This window comes from Balearica regulorum, chromosome 1, assembly GCF_011004875.1.
Source record: "Balearica regulorum gibbericeps isolate bBalReg1 chromosome 1, bBalReg1.pri, whole genome shotgun sequence".
NCBI classification, from domain to species: domain Eukaryota; kingdom Metazoa; phylum Chordata; class Aves; order Gruiformes; family Gruidae; genus Balearica; species Balearica regulorum.
In genome coordinates this window covers 43,937,005-43,962,301 of record NC_046184.1, presented here as the reverse complement: position 1 = coordinate 43,962,301, position 25,297 = coordinate 43,937,005, and the positions used below count along the sequence as shown (strand labels likewise).

Sequence of the window (25,297 nt, the reverse complement as noted above, 5' to 3'; positions counted from 1 at the left end):
AATGTAATTTTTTATCCAATTACAATGTAAGACAGCAAAGAGCATTAGAAATATGCAATAACTTCCTATTAAGGAGGTAATGATAGTATCCTGGATTCAATGCATTCAGTGTTACAGCTATTCAAGATTATATGAGAAGCATTAACAGAGTACCATTATTCAGTCAGATGTATACTGGGATTTTACTGGATTTTCGCTGGTTTATTTCCCTTACTGGCAGAACGAGGTCTTCTGTTCATACAGGAATGTGTTCTTAGGAAACACATCAAAATCACTTTGCTTTTATAAAGATGCTTATTAAATAAACTAATGCTGATTGATGTTAAGTTTTATTTTTGTATGGTTAGTATCAGTATCTTGACATTTAAAGCCTCTGCCCAAAAGCTGTTGCTGTCCTGCATTCCCGTAGTCTTGAGAGAACTCGCTTACTATAAATGTATGGCAGGTATTTTCCTACTCTGTAGACAAAGGCCCAGATGGAAGAGCAGTAAGAGGAAGGAAGGAAAGAATCGACATATCTTATAAAGTCTTTTAATGCAATTTTGTTTTCAGAAGTGTAAGAGCCATTTTATCTGCTTTGTTTTACCCCCTTCTTCAGGTGTTGGAATTACTATGTTTAAAATGCAAAGTGTAAAAGCAGAGATGGTGCCTTTTTTCTCCTTCTAGTAAACAGCTTAAAATTTCTGCAGATTAAAGATAAATTGGGATAGAAAGTATAAGAACCAATTAAGATAGAGTGACTTTTATACACAGTGCAGTTATGGAAAAACAACTGTACTGTGATTATGCAAATCAGCCACTCACAACCAAAATGCAGGGATTTACATAACGGAGAAAAAAAATCTTCACAGTTATGCCTCAGTAACCTTACAGGATTTTTGCACTTTAATTGTATGACTCATTGTAATAAAATGATCCCACTTGCTTTATCCAGAGTGAAATATGTTAGGACATCACCATTCTGAATGATTTGTGTGGTTTTGGAAGCCTCCACTCTCCTGCCACAAAAGGTAGGGTATGTTCTACTTTAAAGAGATACAAATCAATAAAGAAACAGAATTTCTGCTTTTATCAATCAAAATTTTAACTGGGTTTACATATTGCATCACTGCTTTTGTAATAAATGTATACTAATATAAATGGGTCCTCTGTTCTTGGAACTTTTAGTTCCTCATTCTATTAATCATTTTTCGATAAAATAAGACCTCTGGTGCATATATTACAGGAGGAAACACCAGTGTCATTTAAATTGTGCAGACCTTTTTTTTTGAGTTTTGCAAAGTGAAATCTTAATGGGAACCCTGATATTTTTAGTTAGTTAAGTATCTCTAGACTATTTAACTTGTGACTTCTATGTGTTCTACAAAACATACTATTTCAAAAAGATTACTGTTCTATTATAAGCCACATGGAAGTAACAGTATTTATTCGGTTGGATGTAGTTTGCTGTACCTTTATTTTTGTCATCACATAGTCCACTATTTTGACTTGATATGATGCAATTTCTCTGAAAAACCAGAAAGAGGAGACTATGTATAAATTAGCCCCTACTATGGCTAGAGTTTTTTATCACTCAAACCAAATTGATTACAGGTGAGTTTTTTCACAATACGGGTACATTCTATGCTATTATACAGCCATTAAATCATGATGGCTTATTTTCCATCTGCAGATATCTTAGGCAGAGGCAACTAAAACATTTAATTATTTAGCTCTTGCACATAGACAACAGAGTACTGGAAAAAAAAAATCCTCCCACAGAAAGCACTGAGCTTTCAAAGCCGTCCCAGTTATGTGGGGATGAACACTTTTGGAAGTTTTAAATGAGAAAGCACATGAACTAGAAAACAGGTTTGTCGCTGATCTGCAAAGATTAGACAACTTGCTGACTATGGCATTCCTCTGCCAGGTGTAAGACTTGGGGTCAGGTCTTCAGCTTCAATCTACCAGAGTAAAAATGTGGTCCATGGTCTTGGAAGTGTTCTTAGACCTAAGCGTCTGTGCTGTCCCCATGGGGCCTGTTCACCACCTTTACTTTCTCTCACACAACAAGAAATTTCCAGAAAGGCACTATAAAAATGATTTGGTTGGAACAGATTTACATTCTGCTCTGTTTTGGGAGAGATTCTCACAAAATTTGCAACCAGCTGTAAGAGGTAAGGTCTGACAACTTTTCTATCACAATTAAATTCTCAGCTTTGTAACAGGCTAACAGTACCTCGCTGACATACACCTACTGACATAAACTGAACAAATAGTAAAGAACTGCTATAGTCTTCTGATAGGGCAATGAGGTCTCCTCTCCTCTCCTGCCCCAAATACTTTGGAGATAGCCTACTTAAACTTATTTGCTGATCTGTTTGTCTTAGTTTATAAATGAGAAACACATATAGATCTGTCAATTACAGTCCATTCATGTAGGATTTGTTATTGGGAAAAATGGAGAAACCAAAAGTTATTTGGGATATTAAATGCTCCAACATGTCAATGGCACTATTTCATATTTAAAAATTTTTAAAAAAATCACACCCACTCCCTTGCCCCTTCAACTTTCTTCTTGCAATGGCAAAATTAAAAAATAAATATACAAGCAGAATGTCACATTAAACAGTCCCAGTATTTGATGGAGATGCTACGAAGATCTAATTACATCTGCAGCCTCTAGAAAGATAGTAGACAATTGGCATGGGATTTGTGACTACCCAGGTTCATTTCTCTACTCTACTACAAAACTACTGCATGATCTTGGATAAGAGTCCAGATTTCTAAAATGGAGGCAATATGTTCTGGTCACACTATCAGCATAAGGTATATTTTATCGATACTCTAATATATTTCATAATAAATGTTGTCTTATGGCCTAGTACACTTTTCGCAGCAAGCAATTTCATCCTGTAATAGTAGTTTCTTCTTTTTTCTTTTTTTTTCATGAACAGAAAAATAAAAGTTTTATTCAGTCCAATCTGGAAAGATTCTCCAGATTGGGCTTCCCACTTGTTTTTATTGCTGTTTTAAAAAAGTATGCAGCAGTGCATTCAAAGTTCCATTCTATCTACAAACCTTTTCCTAGACAAACCAGTTACAGAGTTCTTCATATTGGAAACCGTTCACGCCTTTGCTATGTTAAAATCAGAGTTTAAAAATAAAAGAACGTCTACATAAAAGTGTCATCTACCTCATTTACATAGCATGGTGAGATAACAATTAAAACCCAAATATTTCAAATGCTGACCATTTCTCCCTCAATAACTTGTCTAATCTTTTTTCCTCTTCTTTTTTCTTCTTGTATTTTTGTTTTTCCCATGATATCATCAGGCAATTTCATTTCAGTATGGTCTGCACTGGACTGTGCAGATTACCAAACTAATGACATATGGACTTCTTACCACTGTAACACCTCTATTCTTGCAAGTGAGAATTTCGAGTGACAGAGCAAGGCTGTTTGCTATCAATTTTGCAAAAACTGCATCTGCCAGATTGCCAAGATCCATTTCAGAGATAAAAAATCCATTAATATTCTAATTTGTTATCTGTCTTTATCAGTCACACAACATTTCTTTACACAAATGATAACCTTCTAAAAATGAAAACTTTTACATATGTTAAAATACTTCCCTGAAAATATTTTACATTTACTTATTCTTATGAAGTAAAAATTCTTAAAGATTGAATGTCTCTCTAATGCCTGCTATTAAAACACACATACACACACAGCTTTCACCTTCATGTCTACAAAAGTGCCAAAATTATCTGTTTGTATCATTAGGTAATTTTTCTGTCAGTAACAAAAAGGATTTTTTTTCTTTATTATATGAAACAATATTGACAATGTTGAATTAGTTGTATATTTAGTAGCAGTGAATGCGTACTAAAACATACCAAACGGGTTCAAGAACCCGAGTATTATCATAAACAGCAGCAAAAAGCTAATGCTTATATTTTTTTTTTACAAATGTGAACAAATTGAGGCCTCAGCTTTGAATCAATACTTTCTAGCACAGACCAAAAGAACCCTGTTGAGTTTAACCATATTGACTTCACAGAAATATACACTGGTACTATTACAGTATTCTGCATAGGTATGGGAACTCATACAAACAACGTTCAATGGCTGATCTAACAGAATTACTGAGTGGGAAAAGCATGGCTATCTTCACACATTACTGATGTATTAAAGCTATCTCCTTGTTAAAAAGCCATTTTCCCACTCTTTCTGTATTTTCTAATCCCCAACGATACACAGTTTCCTTATTTTCTCAATATTTATGAGTTCTGGCCAAATTTTGCTTTAAGGTAATACGCCTACACACATTTGTCATAAACGTGAAACCGTAAGTGTTACTGTGAGGAAATATTCTGCTTATTGGTCCAATGGCCACTGTGAAGTTCTGCCATTCCAGTTTTGATGAATCAGTAATAATTCATCAGTAAAAAGTACCAAGAGAATCTGAGATATCAAGAGTAGACTCAAATCACATATATGAGTTTGATGATCTTTTCTACTCCAGTTAATTCTGAGGAGCTTACAAAGCCAGGTTTACCTTCTGATTTTTCTAGTTTTGACTAGAAAACACTTAGTATGCTGTCTAAACAAATGACAAAGAAGAAAATTTCAAGTGAAATCTAATCTGCCAACAGAAGCTTTTTAATCAATCAAGTTTTACTTACATGGAATTTTGTTCAGTTCATTCATGAACTTCTCTTTTAACTTAGAAAATGCATCTTCTTTTCCTCCCCCTCCTCCGGGACTGGCTGGCTCGGTGACATTACTTGGAGGTGCTGCTGCTACAGTGGTAGCTGGCGGTGCTGCCAGGGCCTCATGATGACTTTCACTCACCATTTTAACCCCTGGGTAAGCTGTTGGAATAAAAAAACAAAACAAAACAAAAAAAGCCCACAAGATAAAATTAAATCATTGAAATGGATCTCTCATCAATAAAAGACTAAATAGGCAGAATATCACTTGGTGCTCACGCTTGCTGGGTAAATACGACTGCATCAGCATATTGGTTCATGTTCTTCATAAAATATTTATTAGACAAGAGAGAAAAGTCTTTTGCAGGGTTAATTTCAGCCAGAATCATTTCATTGCTTAGAGTTCTTCTCCAATGGTGTTGCATTTTGAACTGCTGAATTTGAAACCTCAAAATTCCTGTAAAACTCTCAAGCAGATTTACATTTTGCTCTTCAATTTTGAAAGTATAAGCAAATTGGGTAATAAATGCTCCCTACGTGCAAATTTCACAGTGTATTTACAGAATTATTTTTCTACGAGAGTTACAGAGGTGTGGATCATAGCCAAAGTTTCTATATAAAATAAATGAAGTGATAAGGATATAATAAAAACACTTCAAGATTTCCTGTCAAAGTAGTAACTTATTGTTTCCTATTTAAGCAAGTTGTATGTTAAACAGAAATTGATTTGCATCCATTTTTATCTTCACTTTTTGAAGGCAATTTTCCTTCCAGTTATTTCATGTGACATTTGCTACTGACAATATTCTCTTAAATTATTCAGATGTCTCATTGGTGTATTCATGAAACGACGACATCTGTAGGGTATCTAAATGCAGCCATATTGAAATATCTGAGAGGCTGCCTCAAACATAATCCCATATCAGCATATTTTTAATTTCATGTTGCTTAATGGGTATTTTGCAAAACCTTTCCTTGAGCGTGCATTACAAAGCAAAGAAATTTGGGCCAGTGGGGTGAAGGTGAGATGAGATGCACCAAGTAATTTCACTATCACAAGAAGGCTGGCTGAAATGTTTACATTGGTTTTGAACACATTGTTCCGATTTTCTGCCGCATCCTAAATATCACTGATCTGAATAATCATTCTGGTTTTCTTCAGAAAACCAGAGGGAGAAAGGGTTTGAGAGATAACAAACATTCATTATTGCTCTGAGGGTACAATTGCTCTCAGCCCCAAAAGACATTTGGTCTTTGACCTTTTGCTGAGAAATTTAAACATCACCATCCCCCCAAAAAAGGCAACACATCAAAATTAAAGGGGCATATGAGCATCTGAGTGCACGCAGTATGATGAATTGTGAGCTTTCCTGCCTTATGTGACTGTTTGCATGGATGTCAATGAGAGCGCTCGAATCACTAAATCAAGATGAGGATTGGCTTTTCATCCTTCAACTTTACTTCCACGAGCCCGCAGTCAGGAAGACCTGCAAGCGCAGACCTGGCTGCAGGCAGAATGAACCTTTTGAAATCACCCTCATCATTCTTGTCATTAAGCAGGGGTTTGCACACACTTGTAGTCTGGAATAGAAGCCATTCTCCAACACACTCAGCCGATTAAAAAGATTTTAACTAAATAGGGGGTTGGCCTTGTTCTGAAGAAGCAATTTGGTGGATATTTTGCAGCAACTTTATTGATGCAGCGCTGAATGAAGCGGTATTCCCTGCCTGCCCATCGCTTCTGCCTTTGCCCTCACAGTCTCTAGCCTAATATAAAATCATGTTGATGTTGACACAGAATATGTATATGATACAGCTCCATAAATATTTCATAAGCGTGCGGTCTTATCTGTATGCCTGGAACAACATGGGAGCAGTTCACTATCTAAAGCAGACCGAAGTCGATGGAAAGATTCCAGTTAATATCCGTGAACTTTGGCTCCAGTCCGATGTCTGCGAAGATTTCCCCACTTGCCTCCCAAAATGACGATTGAGAAAAACATGTAGTGCATAATTTGTGTAGTATGAAATAACGTGCCAGCTATTCCAGACTAGAAGACTTTTTCCATATGCTCTGATGAATGCCAAATACTATGAAGCAAAACACGCAGAGCCATCAGCTGTAAACATTAGTGCTGTTGTATATTATAGCATTTTGTCAGTGAATGTCAGTTAAATCAGAAGAAAAGTTGTATGATATATCATAATTAAATCAAAATTAAATTGCTTAATTATAATATATTGCTTAATTATTTCAGGCCTGGCAGTTGACTATTTTATTTTGTAATGGAAGACACAATTTGCAGTGATGACTTTCAGCTAATTAAAAATTAAGGCAAATGTAATTTATTTGCTTCCAGTTTTGGAGCTATATTTTGAAAATACATTAGGAGAACAAATGTGAAGCGTTACACTTCCATTTATTTAAAAGAAGGAAAAAATAACAAAACAGAGTATTCCTCTGAACTGCAGGAAGAATTCTCGGTGGAGTCTTAGTGCAGTTAGAGGTCACTCCATCTAATGAGGCATGCACAAATGCTTCGAGACCTGCTACAGAGCCTGCGACCTTTACATGCCAATGACACTGTCCTGATATTTGAAATCGGTGTGAAGGGGCTGAAAAAGAATCTTGTCTCAGAAAAAGCTTTCTGCAGTAAAGAATTTTCTGAAGAACACATGCCCACTCACTTATGGAGATAACATCTGATGGCTTCTATTATTGTAATGCTGCAGCTTTCCACAATAATGGCCTAAACACTGTGGTATTATTAGACACTGCAGAGTACTGAATAATTAGATTTAAATTGGCCTTTTACAATAAAAGGGGTTACTTTAATGCTGCAATGCATGGCTGAAGGTAAAGATCTGTAAAATACTATCAGATTATCTGCCATTTATGAAATGGCAGTTGCAAGCAAAAATTTCTTACAGGTTAAAAAATGAAATGTCATAGAATTCAATTATGATTTCCAGTTCAGTGTTCACTACAATGAGTATAGTGCTAGGTATGAAACATTACATGTTTCATGTGCAACATGCAGTCATAAATAAGAGTACATTTGTAGTCACAAATAAAAGTACCATTTAATTTACATGCTTCTATAAAACACAGAACAGACTATATTCCCTCAGTGATGCTTGTCATCTCTATACAAAAGCAGGCAAGCGTTGACTGAAAATCCAGAAATGATGATTTGAACTCTTGAGGAAGTCAGGGGTTTAGAACCTTACTGATCCCTAAGCAAGAAAAAAACTGATAAAAACAACTATCGGGTCAAACTTCTACATAATTTCTTCTGAAAATGAAGCATTTGAGTAATATACAAATGCATCCTGGAGATTCATAAGAAGATAGAGATTTATTTCCTTATAGAGGTACAAAGTGTTGGCTGACTGCCTTAGTATGCCGGTATGGATCCAGATGGAATGCGCCTCTCAAGAGAGTAGTAAAGTAGCAACTACTCTTAAGAGAGAAGTAAAGAAGAGGAGTAAGACTTCAGACATGGATGGTTACAGAGTATGGAGTAGCCTCTGGAAATCAGAGCTGAAAGAATGTGTTCCAAGGGTAACAGCCTCTCTTTCCAAACATTCTGGCATATTCAAAGTAAGATGTGGACAACTTGTGGGGGGACAACTAATCCCATGGGAAATTTTTACTTGTTTTAAATTGTTTTGGAAAAACTGAATAGTCAGAAAATTAATGAGAGTGCTGTAGGAGTGACTCACAGGAAAGGGAGATTTTCAGGATATGGAATGAGAGCAAAACTCAGAGTAGCGTATCATCTTCTAGCAAATCATGGGGAGATTAATGATAGACCTAAACAAAAAACAAAAAAAAACCCCAAAAAACCTCAAAGGGCAACAAAGCAAATTTGTATGGTTTCTATGGGATTAAATTACAGCCGGTATACATAGCAGCTGTTAAAGGACTTAGTGAATACTTAACCTCATGGAAATAAAATTGGTGACATTCCTTCTGCATGGTGGACTTCAAACAATTTAATTTGGCTCATTCTTCCTCTTATCTATCTGCTGAATACAAACTGGGTGGAGTGGGACAGCAAATAGGTCAGACATCCCATGCTGAACAAATCATTCCTTCCCAATGAGAAATTTTCTGGAAAGTGTCCTTTTACCTTGCTATCTCTCAAATTTTTCTGCCATGCTAAAAATTAAAATTAATTAAGTTAATCAAAACATAAAAATATAATGTTACTATGAGTAACTGTGTAAGTTTTCAGAAGTAGTGGTCACCATTCTTTCAGTGTTTAATGCTGTAACTGTAGTAGAGCTGCTCACTGTACCTCAATAAGCCTGCAAAGTTGTAAATTGGGATCTAGCTCATTAAATGGTATTTCCCAGACAGCTCATCTTTTCAGCATCCCAAACATGTTCACCTCAGCAGTTACATCCAGCTTCGAATGTAATCACAAAACTTATTCAATAAAGAAATAAAAAAAAAATCACATGTTAACATCAGCTGTGCTCCTCTCATTTTTGTTTACAGCTCCTGTGCAGTGAAAGAGAAAGAAACTTGGCTTTCCGTGCTGATAGGTCCAGGGTAAGTATGCAGTCTTATCAGAGAAAGGTCTGACACCACACTGAAAATTTACCCTATTCCATTAGACTGTTTTTGATGAAATTAATTCATCATTAAGGAGATGGGAACATTACCAGAATGTCTAAAGATATCTACAATAAAGGATCTCTTCCTAGATTTAAGTATTCTGGGATGTTAATAATACATTTTTTTATTCATTCGTCTTCCTATTAATGAAATACTATCTTTCTAGCTTCGGTAATGGACATTTATTTTAAAAGACAAGCTCAGAAAAGAGACTTTCTTGGCTTTTTATAAAGATGGGTCTGTAACTACATTTTCAGAAGAATGGAAGGTCACGGTAAAGATGTCATATCAAAACAGCCTTTTCACCACTACCACAAAGGCTTACAATGCAATCCAGATTTAGTACTGCTTTAGAGAAGGTACATGAAAGGCTCAACATTTCATGGGGGAAAAAAGTTCTGATTAAGAACCTGGGTGGGGGAATTCAGGTATCCTGTCTGTGCTGCTACTGATGCACAAGAAATGTTCCAGCAAACCCTCACAGAATCACTCTTTTAGTGGAGGAGAGACATTTCTCCTGCAGCCATATGTGAAACATCAATTCAGTTGACGCTTCCTAGATCCCTGCTGTACATTAGCTCTTTAAAACTGTTTTCCCAATGCTTGCTACTAACACCACATCAATACTTTCATTGGCTTGACTGAACGAACAAGATAAAGCACCTAAATCTTCCCCCAAAAAGCCCACGGCTACTATGCCAGTGTGTCCTACCAAAGGAGTATCACTGGTCCTGGAGCAGGATGGAGGAACGTGGTGTTGCAGATAGGAAGAGGACCAAGAGGTTGCGAGTCAGTAGGGATGAGGTCCCCACTTACGTGGAGGGGGGCACGTCTGAGCCCAAGTTTAAGCAAGTGTGGGGTCAGGAAAGGAGTCACACACCAAGTCAGGCAGAAGTGCTGCAACTCCAGGACAGCAGAGAGGAGAGCTTGGCAGAACTATTTTTTGACAGTTAGTCAAAACTATTAATTCTGGGAGCCAACAACTAGTTAGACTGAATTATCTACAGCACAGTCCTGGACCAGGTAAAAAATCTGCTTATTATTACACACGAGCTCAGTATCAGTCTCCAGAATTTGCTTAAAATAGGAACAAATACTTTTAGAAAAACAGTTGAAAGAAACTAACTCAATTTAGTTCCTGTTTCAAGTGCTTCTGGCAGTGTAGGTATCCAGAAGTTTTGTGTATATAGATAGGAATTTCAGCTAGGTTCTTCTCTAATAGTCAGACAAAGCAACAATAATAAGCATGAGAAAATGAAATACTGTAAGATTTCCAGTCTAATATTTGCACCGAAAACCCATTATCTGAGTCTGAGTTATATCCAAATAATATCCAAATCTTTGTGGACTCTTAACCTATTTCATTTTTTTAAGTCACTGTATATCTAATAAACGTAGAATATATGTAGAATAAGCATAGCACAGTTCCCAGATCTCTGTCACAGTAAACACATTTTATTTCACTGAAATCAGCGTACGATTTAATCTCTAAGCATGTTTTAAAGCTAACCATATAATGTCACAGAAAATCACCTGCCCAGTGGACAGCAAACCATCTGAATACTTTGGGAGGGATATGGACACTGTGAACATTGGAGAAAGACAAATCCCTCAGTGCATGGCACAGTCTACATGTTTCTCTTTCAGCTTCCTGGTCACCTGTTATTAAATACGGCAGAACTGTCCAACACAGAGGGCTCTGAAACACCTCATGCTGCACAGTCTATGCAAGAGAAACTTGGGCATTTTCAGAAAGAACCTCAGTCTGATATATAACCTATGAACAGCTAATCACTATTTTGCAGTATCAAGCTATGCAAAATGATATTTTCAGACTCCTCAAGCTATTGATAAGACCAGTGTTAATTTAAACAAGAACAGTGAAGCCAACACTATTTTCTTTCCAGCTAAAAGCCGTAATTTTTTGACTGCACTTCAAACTTGCACTCCTGCAATGCAGAAGAGCGCACAGGAGCCACAGGAGTCAAAGCAGCTTATAGAGAAACATAAAAATCAAGAGCAAGGAGCACTGCAGCAACTCAAGAGTGGTGAGTCCCTTGCATAGATTCACTATATAAATGCCTGTTTCCATGACCATGTTCTGAAAGTTATTTTCCCCTAAGTATACGATATTTCTTAGTCATGTATTTCTTTAGATTTTTAGAGGTAATGGGGCTAGAGACAGTCCTGTCTCTCTGGATGTTGACATTGTTGTCATGTTTCAGCAGGAGTGAGGTTACCAAACCTGTCAAAGAATCAGAATATGTATAATTCAACCCTTCTGTCTTCCTCTACTACTGCAAATGCTGCTTCAAAATGTCTGAGGTCCTTGATAATAGCTAGTTATGAATAGGAATAAGGGAAGGAAAGAAACTACAGTAATTTCCTCCCACATGATCATTCTGTCATCTTTCATGCTTGCATCTTGTTTCCTGAAGCTGTAATCTGCATTTCTGCTCCCCTGGTATTTACTTCCAGACTTCCTTTATGCAGCAGTGTAAGACAAAAGAATTCATATAAAAATTAGTGTTCAACTGCATTTAAGCATGAAATTCTAATACAGTCCACAGAGAATTCTTGCTGTTCCCAAATCATTTTAGAATAATCCTACAAATAATGAAGCCCTTTATATCAATAAATACCTTGTTGTGTACATTGCATAAAATCAATTTATATTCACATATTTGGCTCCTGTCCAATTAATGGCTCTAATAAAGCCTATAAACTAGTAAAGTGCCATAGAGATTAACTATGATGTAGTAAAATTCATACGGAACAACACTATAGAAATTGTAAAATAATATGGAGAAATGCTATTAATATTCTAGTTTTGGTATCTGTAGGTCACAGCTCAAAATTCACTATTTCCCCTTTGAATTTTCCCTCTATTGAGATTTCCGATGTGTCCCAATTTCTTCACTCAGTAACCATGGGGTCAGTAACATTAATTAGCAACAAGCAGGATGGTATGAGCACTAAGGAACCAAATATGGGGAGCTGAGATGTGCGATTCAGTGCTACCTCACAGATTAGTTAAGTCTTGGACTTAGGTTGTGAAACAACTGGCACCTCAGAGTGTGATTCTACTCTGACAAGTGACTATATAAAAATGGCACCTTCCTTCTGAAAAAAGATCTGCTCCCTATGTATATTCAGTCATATGTGCTGAATTTAATGAGTACCACATTCCAACTTCATCATCATGTGTTTTTTTTTCCGTGTTACACCTGCAGTATCAAAAAGCTAATAAAACAAGGAGAATACAATAAGATTGTATTCCTCCTCTGCATCATGAATGCAATTATAAACAAAATTTCAAAGACCAGTTGATTATATCTTTGAGAACCTACTGCAGATTACGCAGTTACAGCCGAAGGCATGGGATTATATCCTTGTAGCTAAGCACATGAAATTTGGGCTGCATTACTTGGTGGTAGGTGGGAGAAGGAAACAGCTCAGCTAGTTTTTTAGATCCCACAATAAAATTACATGGCTGGCATTCAGAAAAATATAAACAGTTGGTATTTGGTTTAAAGCTTTAAGATGCATCACCCAAGTGTACTAATGAGAAAAATTCCCACATATGAGTGAATTTTGTAGATCAAGCTTTGCAAATTCTGCGCAATAAAAGATTCAGACTTCTTAGATAGATGCATTCTAGTTTTAAAAAATCTCAGTAGTTCATCACGCAGATATCAATCAGATACATGTAAAGTACCTGTGTGTACACAAATATATCTCTCTGTATATATACATAACAGGTATATTCCTCCCATAATATGCTACTATACTTGCTATAAGGTGACTAACTAAGCATTATGATTTCACTGTCAATAAAGCAAACAACAGTTTGAGTCCAAGAATTTTCTTGTAAACAGATGGTGGGTTTGTGGGGGAAATACACAATTTTCAAAAATTGTGATGTTGATAAAAAGATTTTTCAGGGTTTTCTTCAGCAATATCATATCGGCACTGAAATTGGGAACAACACTGCAAAACCATGAACGTAAGTTGATTGACTGTGTCAGGTTCTGTTAATTTTAGCTACGTGAAAATCACTGTTTCATGAATGTCACCAGACCAGGAAAGAAGAGCAGGGGGGTGCAGGAAGCATTTGCATTTAGATTTGTTTTTTTAAGTTAAAAATAAAAATAATAAAAAAAAAGTTATTTGATATTTATGGTTAATTACTGTACTTACACTTTGAAGGCAATATTATCAGCACATGGAAGAAAAATAGTGGAAATTGGAACTAATTGTCCCATAATGGCTGATACTTCTTCCTCCTGTTGAGAATGATATGCCATCCTCCAATAGCCTTCCGCACACAGCAGGAGGGAAAATTATCAATCAATTACATGACAATTAATTCCTAACTTGTAACATTTTTCTACTGAAAAGAAAAAAAAAAGATCCTAATTTGAGATTAATAATCATGCATTCCCTACAGTGTTTTGGAAAGCCATCTTTTTAAAAGATGCCCTTATACATATTTGAAATTATTTTAACAACTGATAACCATAAACTGAGGCAGTTTATTAGTACAAGCACCACTTTCTGCTGTTATTACAACTATTTCTTGTTCTGCAATTATTTCTATAGGTGAACAATTTAGCAAGGAGCGCGTCAACAAAAATATTTTATCCAACTCACGCATGAGCAATACTAGAGAAAACAACTTCAGAATAAAGATGAGGAAGTAACAAAGCAAAAGGAAAAAAGAAAACTACTTGGATATTTTTTTGTTTAAATAAAGTTAAGAACCAAATGCTAATTTAGGGTTTTTAATAAATTTAAAACTTTCAGGTTTTTTGCACACAGACATGCTTGGTGCGGCCATGTTCTCATCTCTTCCCTAGACCAGAGAAAGCTCACATGACGTAGCTTTGAATTCCTTTGGATAGATGACAGACCTTAGCCTAAAGTTACCTTCATTGAGTGACTTCTCCCATCACTGAGTTTTGCACACAATCATAGAATCATTTTGGTTGGAAAAGACTTAAGACCATCAAGCCCAACTGTTAACCTAGCACTGCCAAGTCCACCACTAAACCATGTCCCTAAGCACCACATCTACACATCTTTTAAATAACTCCAGGGATGGTGACTCAACCACTTCCCTGGCAGCTTGTTCCAATGCTTGACAAACCTTTTGGTGAAGGAATTTTTCCTAACATCCAATCTAAACCTCCCCTGGCGCAACTTGAGGCCATTTCCTCTTGTCCTGTTGCTTGTTACTTGGGAGAAGAGACCAACACCCACCTGGCTACAACCTCCTTTCAGGTAGTTGTAAAGAGCGATAAGGTCTCCCCTCAGCCTCCTTTTCTCCAGGCTAAACAGCCCCAGTTCCCTCAGCTGCTCCTCATAAGACTTGTGCTCTCTAGACCCTTCACCAGCTTCGTTGCTCTTCTTTGGACACGCTCCAGCACCTCAATGTCTTTTTTGTAGTGAGGGGCCCAAAACTGAACACAGGACTCGAGGTGTGGCCTCACCAGTGCCAAGTACAGGGGGACGATCACTTCCCTAGTCCTGCTGGCTACATTATTTCTGACACAAGCCAGGATGCTGTTGGCTTTCTTGGCCACCTGGGCACACTGCTGGCTCATATTCAGCCAGCTGGTGACCAACACCTCCAGGTCCTTTTCTGCCAGGCAGCTTTCCAGCCACTCTTCCTCAAGCCTGTAGCATTGCCTGGGGTTGTCGTGACCCAAGGACAGGACCAGGCACTTGGCCTTGTTGAACCTCATACAGTTCACCTTGGCCCATCAATCCAGCCTATCAGACCCCTCTGTAGAGCCTTCCTACCTTCAAGCAGATCAATACTCCCACCCAACTTGGTGTTGTCTGCAAACTTACTGAGAGTGCACTTGATCCCCTTGTCCAGATCACTGATAAAGATATTAAAGAGAACTGGCCCCAGTACTGAGCCCTGAGGGACACCACTTGTAACCGGCCGCCAACTGGATTTAACTCCATTCACTGCAACTCTTTGGGCCCAGTCATCCAGCCAGTTTTTTTACCAGTGAAGTGTACAGCTGTCCAAGCCATGAGCCACCAGTTTCTCCAGGAGAATGTTGTGGGAAACAGTGTCAAAGGCTTTACTAAGTTCCAAGCAGACAACATCCACAGCCTTTCCCTCATCCACTAAATGGATCACCTTGTCATAGAAGGAGATCAGGTTAGTCAAGCAGGATCTGACTTTCATAAACCCATGCTGACTGGGCTTAATCACCTAGTTGCCCTGTATGTGCTGTGTGATGGCACTCAAGGTGATCTGCTCCATAACCTTTCCCAGCACTGAGGTCAGACTGACAGGCCTGTAGTTCCCTGGATCCTTCTTCCGGCCCTTCTTGTAGATGGGTGTCACATTTGCTAACCTCCAGTCAACTGGGACCTCTCTTGTTATCCAAGACTGCTGATAAATGATGGAAAGTGGCTTGGTGAGCACTTCTGCCAGCTCTCTCAATACCTTTCAGTGGATCTCAACTGGGCCCATAGACTTGTGTGTGCCCAAATGGTGTAGTAGGTCACTAACCATTTCCCCTTGGACTACGAGGGCTGCATTCTCCTCCTTGTCTTCCAGCTTAGGGTCCTGGGTACCTGGAGAACAACTGGTCTTACTACTGAAGACAGAGGTAAAGAAGGCATACAACAATGTTGCTGCCTCCATTCTTTTATGCTTCTCTGAAAGGGAAGAGCCATCGCTGTTCAGCTTTTGAAAAAAAGGACTTTGCATGCCCTCTCCCTTCAGGACAGGACACAAACATCACCTGGAAGAAGGTGCTGGAGACAGTTCAGAGGAGAAGGAGGATTTATGAGTCACTCCTGTTTTTAGCATACCCTGCTGATTCGGCAGCTTCTCACTCAGCATGCTGGCTGCTGAGCAACCCATTCTGAGGTACTCACATCTTCTGGATATTACATAGGAAGCTTGGTCTAAAGCTATGATACAGCCCAAGGTTGTAGAGAGTAGGGCACAGCATCAGGGATCCTCTAATCAAATCCACAACCTGGATTTGCTCTGCTTGTATAAATAGGATAACAAAAGCAGTCTGATGTCTCTGCCTGATGGTATGACCCTTCCGGGTCATGAATATTCCCCACTTCCATCTGGAAGTTCAGCACAGCTTTGAAAGAAACTTGGTGGACTGACGCCAACTGAGATGCCTGGTCTGAATTCTGAAAGCAGTCCTCCTGAGTGCCTCATCTAGGATGGCGGGTAAAGTCCCAGAGCATCATGCCCTTCTAGACTGAGGGATGGATCTACCCTGAATTTGGACAACAGTCTGCAGTAGCATTCTGACTGAGGCAGTGATTGATAGACCATTCTGCCTCATTAGCCACTTACTGCTGCAGGAGGGCAACTAAGGTTAGCACTATTGCCAAAACAACCTGAGGGAGATAGAAATCCTACTTAATAGGCAGGGCTGATTTATTGCTATTGCTGGCTTTCCCAATTTTGTTCTGAGTGCTTCTTCCTTCTGCCCAGTACAGTGCTCTTTGTTTTAAACCAGTGACTCAGTCCTTGTTGGGGGAAAGTGCTGTTCATCAAAAGCCTGTAAGAAGGATAATTCAGTTTTTGTGGATGGAAACTTGAGCAAATTTTACTTAACCTATTGGTAATTAAACTTGGACCACCCTGAACAACTCATTGGTTATGGGATGGTTACAGTTTGTTTTTAACCCAGTGCAGCAGGTACTGCTATTGCAGTTAGATCTCTAGCAGTTAAACACCCTAATGCACACTGCCACACACCCTAAGTTTTCCTGTAGATTTAGCCGATTGAACTAATTGTCCAACTGGGACATCAGGAGAAGGGTTGTGTGTACGCTAAGTGCTATACAGTTAACATTCATGCAGAAAAACAACAGGTTTAAGTGAGCAAATGAACATGAGAGAAGCCAAGAGTTCTACTTTGTATAGACACCTTATTGATATAATTTAAAAAAATCTGTTCTGTTTCAGATCTTATTTTCTTTCATGATCATGTTGCGTAATTGAATGATTTATGTGATAATGCTTTTTTGTTTGTTCAGTTTTCTTGTTTCTCCCCTAGTTTGTTTATTGTGAAGCTTTATATTCAGCTGTGGCATTGTAACTGTTTATTGGTCACAAACCCTAACCTGTAACAACGACCCATTTAAAAATGAAAACAAAAAACTTACTGAACATATATGCATGGAAAAATAAGATTATCTGTTGTCACACAGCACAGAACAAAGACAAGTAGTTACGCACTCAGTTCCCACTTTTTTAGGTCACCATGGCTGGTGTACAACTATGCATCTTTATCAAACTTCTAGATAAAAATAGTATTTTTACTACTATGTGATCTGTGGCCTGCTGAGCACTGTGTGACATAGCAGACTTGCAGTTGGGGAGCTTCAGCACTAAAGATACACATCCTCCAAGGTCGTGTGCAACCACTGCTTGGCTGGTAACCTTGGCCAACAAGGAGGATGACACAAGGCAGACATCACGCTCCCTGCTGCTCCATGTGCTCAAGAGAAGGAAGTGCCTGGGACAGACAAGTGACAATTTTAACTTCATTTCCAGCCTCTGCTAGCTGTTTTTTGCCTTCTGCAATCTGTACGTCAAAGTGTATTGCTCTGGAAAAAGATGAGGATACTGAGCCAAAACAGGAGGAGGATGTAGGGAGGCTAGCATAACCTTTTAAGACCCTTTAAGGATATGTGTTTCTGCTTGTGACATTGGCATTTCGTCTTCATGAAAACACGTAAACACAGGACTGGAATCAAATGATAATTCCAGCACTAGTTGCAAGAGCCTGGTCCTCTGTAATGAACGTAGCACTAATTATTAAGGAAATCCTTGGCTTTCTCTAAAAATCTTGCAGCCGAGAGCTTTCCAGAGATTATACCTACATTATGAAAAGAGAGCACAAAAGGATTCAACATGATTGATGAAATTGTTTGCTGTCTTCAGAAGAGAGTAATAAATAAGTTAGCATTTCAAAGTTCTGTGAAGAGAAAAGATATTTGAGAGAAAGCACATGGATGCATTGTTCTGTAGCACGGGCATTTGATGAGCTCCAGAAATCTCTTTGGAAGAGAAAAGATGTATTATAGTGTGTGAAAAGAAGAAATCTTCAGTATCAGGCTGTTATCTAGTTGCTAAGTACTGGTTCTTGATGAAAACAGAGCAGAATAGAATGGATAGTTTAAGCACTGTGAGGTAAAAGCAGAAAATTGGACTTAGAGCACAAGGGACATTCACAATGGAATGAAAGTGGATGCAGTAAAATGTTAAGAATGTAACAAGAAAAAGATTATCATAAATATGAAGAGACGAAAGTCAAAGTTTTGCCTTCAATTCAGCAAAGCCCTTGGAGAAAAAAAAAAAAGATGAATTAGCTCTGCTGGAATGTCTATTAGCAAAGAGAAAAGAAAGATGAAAAAGAAAGATGAAAAGAAGAATACCACTTCAAGGTCATTTTAAACCGAGCAGCAACTACTAAACCTTTAATTATAAGCTTCTAATTCTTGTTTGTTTATTATTAATTGCTAGCAAAAAGAAGAGATAAAAGCTTGAAACAACATAGTTTTGAACTTCATTCTATTCATATTTTTGCTGCCAAAAAAAAAAAAAAATACATAGGATAATTTAAAATTGTTTAAACCTAGACAAAAAATACTTTTTCTGTAAATGGAAAAGAGTATTACATAATTCTTTTAACAAACACACACACACACACACATGAAGTAACACTCTTTTCTTTCTTCCGCCCTTGACAAAAACATCATTTTTAAGTTCACAGAGCACCTAAAGAACCAAAAGCCAAGGTGTCTCCTCGGAAGTTAGGAACAACTGCAACTTCCTTGTCCTACACACATGCAGTCCAGCTTGCCTTGAAGAGTTTAACAAACCTGGAGCCAGGGTGAGAAGTAAGTCCCCACCGAAAGTCCCTTCCTAGTGAAACCTGGGCCAGCGTGGCATCTGTGTTTCAGCCATTATCAGCTGTCTCAGTAGGAGAGAGAAGCAGCATTTACGGCAACGAGTGATATTTGTTTTTAATCCACAAGCACAAGCACTGACTGGAATTTTCATCACCTTTCCAACCATTTGAAAACAATAATTGTTAGCTCTGTTAAATACCTTCTCTTTCTAAACCAATACCCTCCAAATGCAAATTGTAGTCACAGCTGCAAAGGAAATCTACTGCCAAAATACACCATTGGGAGAGAAGAAAATATAGCGGCAGCTGGCTGTCTCCAAAGAGGGAGAGTGTCATCTCTCTGAAACACTGTCGGCTCTTGTAGAAGAAATACTAAAGAGCAAAGAACTGTACTATCAGCCAGGCACTGGCTGACAGTGGATGTTGCTAATGGGAACAAATTGGAGGCTGTAACTTTAGTAGAAGAAGAAGAAAAGGATCAGGAGGGCTGAAGCACTGGGATGCCTTTGCCTGCACACAAGGTGAAACTTTAATCAAACTTGTGTTGTGTAAAGACACTTTTTTGGTTAGTTTGGATTCAAGAAGTATTGTTTACCTCTCACTCAAACATTTCTCATTCTTTGTGTCTGCAGATTCCTGACTAAAGCTCAGTGGTTGCTTCACTAGCTATTTGTTCATCCCACATTCCAGTGCCACGAGTTTATCATTAGCAGGGGACAGTTTAAGGAATAAAATTCAGGGAGGTGATGCAGCCCCTTAGTGCAACTTCACCAAGCAGACTGTGATGGCACAACACTTCCAGAAATGCCTGTTGCCTGTGACATTGGAATAGCTCAACACAGCAGCTTTTTCTGCTGACAGAGTGGATGGGATTCAATGTAGGGACCTATGAGGTGAGACACTGCAGCTGATGAGAACTGCCCTACAGCATGAAGTCCTCTGGTCAGAGCTCACTTCAGAGGGAACTTACCTATGGCTGTGCCACAAGAACACTTAAGTTATCATCTCAAACTCTCAAAAGACACTCCTGAAGCCTTTATATTTCTACTTTTTTATCTAGAATAACAAGAACCTCTAGTTATATGATCATTATGTATTTTACTGAGTCCTTTGCAATGCTTGAATCACGAATTTTTAGATTTACAGTACAGCCACTTCCCAGCTCAGCTGAGTATTAGCAGCAGCAGTTTCTGCATCCAGCCTACACAGGAAGAGAACAGCATGCACTTTGTCTTGCTACAAAACCAGTTGTAAGACAGCAGGGAAATAATGGATACTGGGGTCTTCGGTATCTATATTTTGCTTACCAAGAGCGACTATAGCCTAGCATTTAGAGCAGTGGTTAGAAACATGACAGTTAGGTACATTTATTTTCTATTTAATTCCTTCTGACAGGCAAAGGTGGTACAGTAGGTGAAGTTTGCTTCTTTCTGTTGAAGCTTCCTCACACTTCTTGTGACAAGCCATCCTGTGACAAAATGGGCAAGTGATACCTGCTGTGAAATGAGATTTTGGTCAATAATAAAGGTTGTGAATTATGTTGAAACATACATACTAGCCTAAAAGGCATTTAGGGCTGCATTCAGACCTGACATTTGCATGTGTAGTCTTGGTGGAAGCTGCAATATGTCATAACAGGCCTCCAGTTTGGATAATCAGAAGCAGCACCCTGCGGTGCATTGCAGCAGCATCGACCTGCAGGCGAGGATACATACACTCTCCTTGTCATCACCTGATACCCCAGCACACCCTGCATTAACGTCTGTTTCTTTTTAAATAAAGTACTTGTACCTTTTTTGAAGGCTAAGTTTCTTCTTCTACTTACTTGGTGGTTTTAACCTCTTCTCTTCCCTTTGCTCACGGCTGCTGTTTCGCTCTCCTTTTCCTTATGCTGGTATATGACTCATGCTACCCCAAGAATCACACTTCTCTGCTTCATTAACCATCTTCAGCCTCTCTCTTTAGATCCCTCCTCCAGACATTCTCTCTCCTGTTCTCTATTCTTCCCCTCTATCTTACCTCAGTCTTCGTGTAATATTAATAGGAGATTTTCAGAAGCAGAAAGTGAAATGTAGGCACTTAGCTATCATTCATGCCTTTGAAAAAAATCTCCTCCTACACCTTCATAATTCTCTTGCTATGCAGCAAAACCCTTTCTTATTTTTAACTCCCCTTCCTCTCATCAACTGTCCCTTCCTTCCTCCGTTCTCTGTATTCACTTTTGCTTGTCTGACTGAGGCCACAGCTATGCCAGCAGATCTCTGCAGTGCAGACATGTCAGCAAAACTTCTAAGGTATGCTGTTATCCTAATAGAAACAGCCATTGCCAGCCTGCATTACCCAATTTCAGAAGACAGTGTAACTTCAGCAGCAAGCATGCCTCCTCTTCAGCGCTTGTTCTACCTATACATTCGGGAATTGGTCAGCACAGTTATAGAAGACAAGACTTCAAACAGTCCTTGATGCAGACAATGTCCTTTTAGAACAATAACAAAAAAAAAGCAACAAAGCATGTTAATTGTGGTGCAAAATAAATATTTGATAGAATGCATTTATAGATCCTGATACTCTGTGTCTATCTAATGGGCTAAGGAAGTGGTTCAGTTTGCAGAGTATAACTTCAACTGCCCCATGCTTCGGCAGAGGCAAATAAATCTATTCATTTAGCATAGCTGGAGTCAATAACAACCAATTCTTTTCAGGTCTTTTTCATAAGTCACAACTGCTTAGGAGTGATGGAAATTTTAATTTAAAATGGCTGTCTTGTTAGAACACAGGACTGTTAAAAGATTTGTGGAAGAAAATTCATTATAATAGCATAGAAAATAAAGGACTGGGTTTTTAGCAAACCTGTTCCTCTCCTTGTGTATTGCAGCCTAATGATGCTCTACAAAATTTAATTGGCTGTATTTTAAGCCCACCACTTCCACTTGTTATGGAAACTTGTATTGAAAAAGTAAAAGGAAATTGTATCATCTCCGGTATCTATCAGGAACAATTTTTAACTTTTTTAATATAAATCTCTGCAAAATCTTTTGGCTTTATATTTTAACAAGTTTCTTTGATAACGTTCTAGGCATACACAACGAAGAACCTCTCTCTCCCAAGACATGAGAGACAGGAAAAAAACAACCCTATTTAGTGTAAACAGAGAGATATCGGATGTACCCTTTGGGAAGTGAACTGCAATGTGACCTACACAGGCTTCTCCCACACTCTCTTCTGAAACTACCTTCACTACCCTTGGAAAGCCACAAAGTCTCATTTCTTCATGCACTTATCAAACTGTCAGCAGTAAAGGGTTAGGAGTAATTTCCCATATGACAGATTACTCCACTACAAGCTGGTTTAGGATTTCTTGCATGCCGGTTTGAAGCATCTGATTCTAAATACTGCCAGACATTATATACTATATTGGATGGGTACTAACCTATATTAAACTAGATAGAATATAGGATTAATTTAATATAATAAATCTCAATATTTCTGTATACTCATAAACATGGAACAGCGCTTGGCCATATTCCAAGATCTACTACATTTCTGTTGCATACTTTATACACAAAGTATGAATCATGGTTAGGCCCTGTAAATATGGGAAAGTAATAGTCATCCAACTCATCTTGATTTAATTATACTAAAATGGCTATAATGTTCAAGAAGCCGAGAAGTTAAACAACTCAATTGACTTCTGATGTTACAATAACTGCTTCTTCCATCTTATAGTAATGTATTGCATATTGCTTTGAAGTCATTTTAATGGTCACACCTAGTGCCTGGTATACTCAATGCTAATAACAACATGAGGTTTTTGTATGTTCCTGCCTATCGTCCCTTCCTTTAAATGAAACTTTCCATTTTTATTGCCTGGTGTGGAATTTTGTTTGGTTGGTTTGCTTTATTTTTATTGAGTAAGGCAGGGATATAAAGCAGAGGAAAAAGGAAGAGTTAATGTTTGCAAATAATCTCTTCACATTAGCCACTCAGTAATAATCACAGTTCTTGTTCTGAATGCTCGATGACAGTATTTTCTGAGCACATCTCAAACTGCCCATTGTAGCAAATTTGTTATGTTTCAGGTAGATCTGATTGATTGAAATGTTTTGCTGTTTAAAGAGAATAAACTGTAAGTAGTTAAAAATGGGATTCTTGTAAGCAGTAATCACCTTCCTTGTCTTGGGAGGAGCTATGAGAACTGTGAGTAAGAACTAAGTGAATACTATAGTTAATATGCAGATTTTGTAAATGAGCAGAGCTCTGGGCAGACAAACATTATCTGTTCTTGAACTGGTCCAATACAGAGAAGGACAGTTTTGAATCAAGAAAACTTTTTTTTTGGTAAAAAAAGGAAGCAGCTTCTGTTTTGACATCTTTGTTCTGGTGCACAGCTTGTAAACTGCACAGCAGAGGTTTTTGGTGGGTTCAGTTTGTAAGCACAGAAGAGAGACTTTCTCTGGCATATTATATATTGATTGAAAGAGAAAACTGGTGAATCACTTTCTAATGGTGAAGCTCATGAATTCCACAAGCTGTAGGCACTGGACATAGTTCAAAGATCTTACAACGTTCATAAATTTAATCACCTTGGATTTTTCCCTTGAAAACAGGAAAATAAAATATAAGACTTAAAGGTACCAAGAATATAGATTAACAGTGTTAATGTCTGTTTGCAAATTCTACCTTTAGGTATGCCATTCTGACATTTCTATTTGTTCATCTCAAGATGCTTCTGTTTCAAAATTTAGAATAATTTCTATTCAGCAATTTTTTTTTGTTTTATCCTACTAGTTCTAGGTAGCCCATTATTTCAGTTCAATAAACATATACACACAATAGGTTTCAAAATAGAATCTGTCAATTTTTTTTTGAGAAGTCAGACAAAATATTTGTAATACAAAATACTGCAAAATTTAGTAAACACAGATTAGCAATGGGCTGTGGCATTTGATTTACATTTTAAATTCCTAATTAAAGGCATTCATTTGCAAAGACTTTAAATTTGTATATCTGTGAGAGCTGAAAGTTAATAAAAAAATTCCAACTTTACAAAAACTGCTAGTGGATTTTCACTAGCTGACAAAACAAGTATTTCCAGCAAAGAGTAGATAATAATGTCACATTTATTATAAATGTATTAATAAAGTAGTTCAATCCTAAAATTTATTTATGTCAGCACACAATGCTTACAGAAATTTTAAATCATGACACTACATCATGTTTTGTCTCTGTTTATGTTTCAGTGAATTCTGATATATAGAACAGAGATTATTCCAGGACACTTCACATCTTTAGTGATGTGGCAGGAAAGAAACAATATGCAATCATATTAAAACTATCACAAGCTACGAACTGTAGGCAGCAAAACTGTCATTTTAGCTTATGTTTTGTATTTCCTGTCTCCCAAATGCTTAGAAGACTGCTTGGGATTTATGCAAGATATTTTCTCTCTTTAAAGACACATTAATAGCACCCTTTTTATTGTCTACAGTCTAGTGGTCTCATATGATTTGAATCCCAAAATATCTAATCAGAAATCTTGATTTCTAATTCATCTTTGAAGTTTGGATGCATTTTTCATAAGTTCTAAAAATAAAGAGTTCTGTCTTCTGCAGTGGCATGTCATGCATATGTATGAAGGCACTGTGACAAAATTCCAAGGCATTTTAAGAAATGTAAATGGAAGAGAAAACATAGAAGCAAAATATGATGCAGCATTTTAGTCTTTTACATATGGGAAGTCTTTGAATATATCAAGATAATTAAGGGCAACCCAGTGACAATGGCAGACAAGATAGGGTCATGCACTGGAGTTACAGACTGGAGAATGTTAGAGATACAGTCCAAAAGTGAAGTACTCATTCTCTGGAACATAACATCCTACTGGAGCGTGTGGATAAGCTTAAATAATGCTCATCCCAATTACACTGAAAAACAAGAAAAGGGGAAAGAATAAAGCCCATGAAAACTGCTAGTATTGAGAAGGACTGATTCATAGAGTTGTGCAAGCTTAGTTCACTGTTGGCGTGTTAAAGGAACTCAGTCTGATTGTGTCAGATGG

At 37.8% G+C, this 25,297-nt stretch overlaps 1 protein-coding gene across 7 annotated transcripts in view; it reads right to left on the bottom strand.

Annotated features, from left to right (window-relative positions):
* SYT1 (synaptotagmin 1) overlaps nt 1–25,297 on the bottom strand; it is a 358,139-nt gene that overhangs the window by 126,236 nt on the left and 206,606 nt on the right. For 5 of the 7 annotated variants that reach the window (XM_075747487.1, XM_075747476.1, XM_075747516.1 and 2 more), the window contains one exon: nt 4,669–4,857. The exons of the other annotated variants lie outside the window; for them this stretch is intronic. In XM_075747487.1, the coding sequence (XP_075603602.1) occupies nt 4,669–4,840 (172 nt within the window). In that variant the 5' untranslated portion in view covers nt 4,841–4,857. The remainder of the gene's footprint in view (nt 1–4,668; nt 4,858–25,297) is intronic. 7 annotated transcript variants of the gene reach the window in all.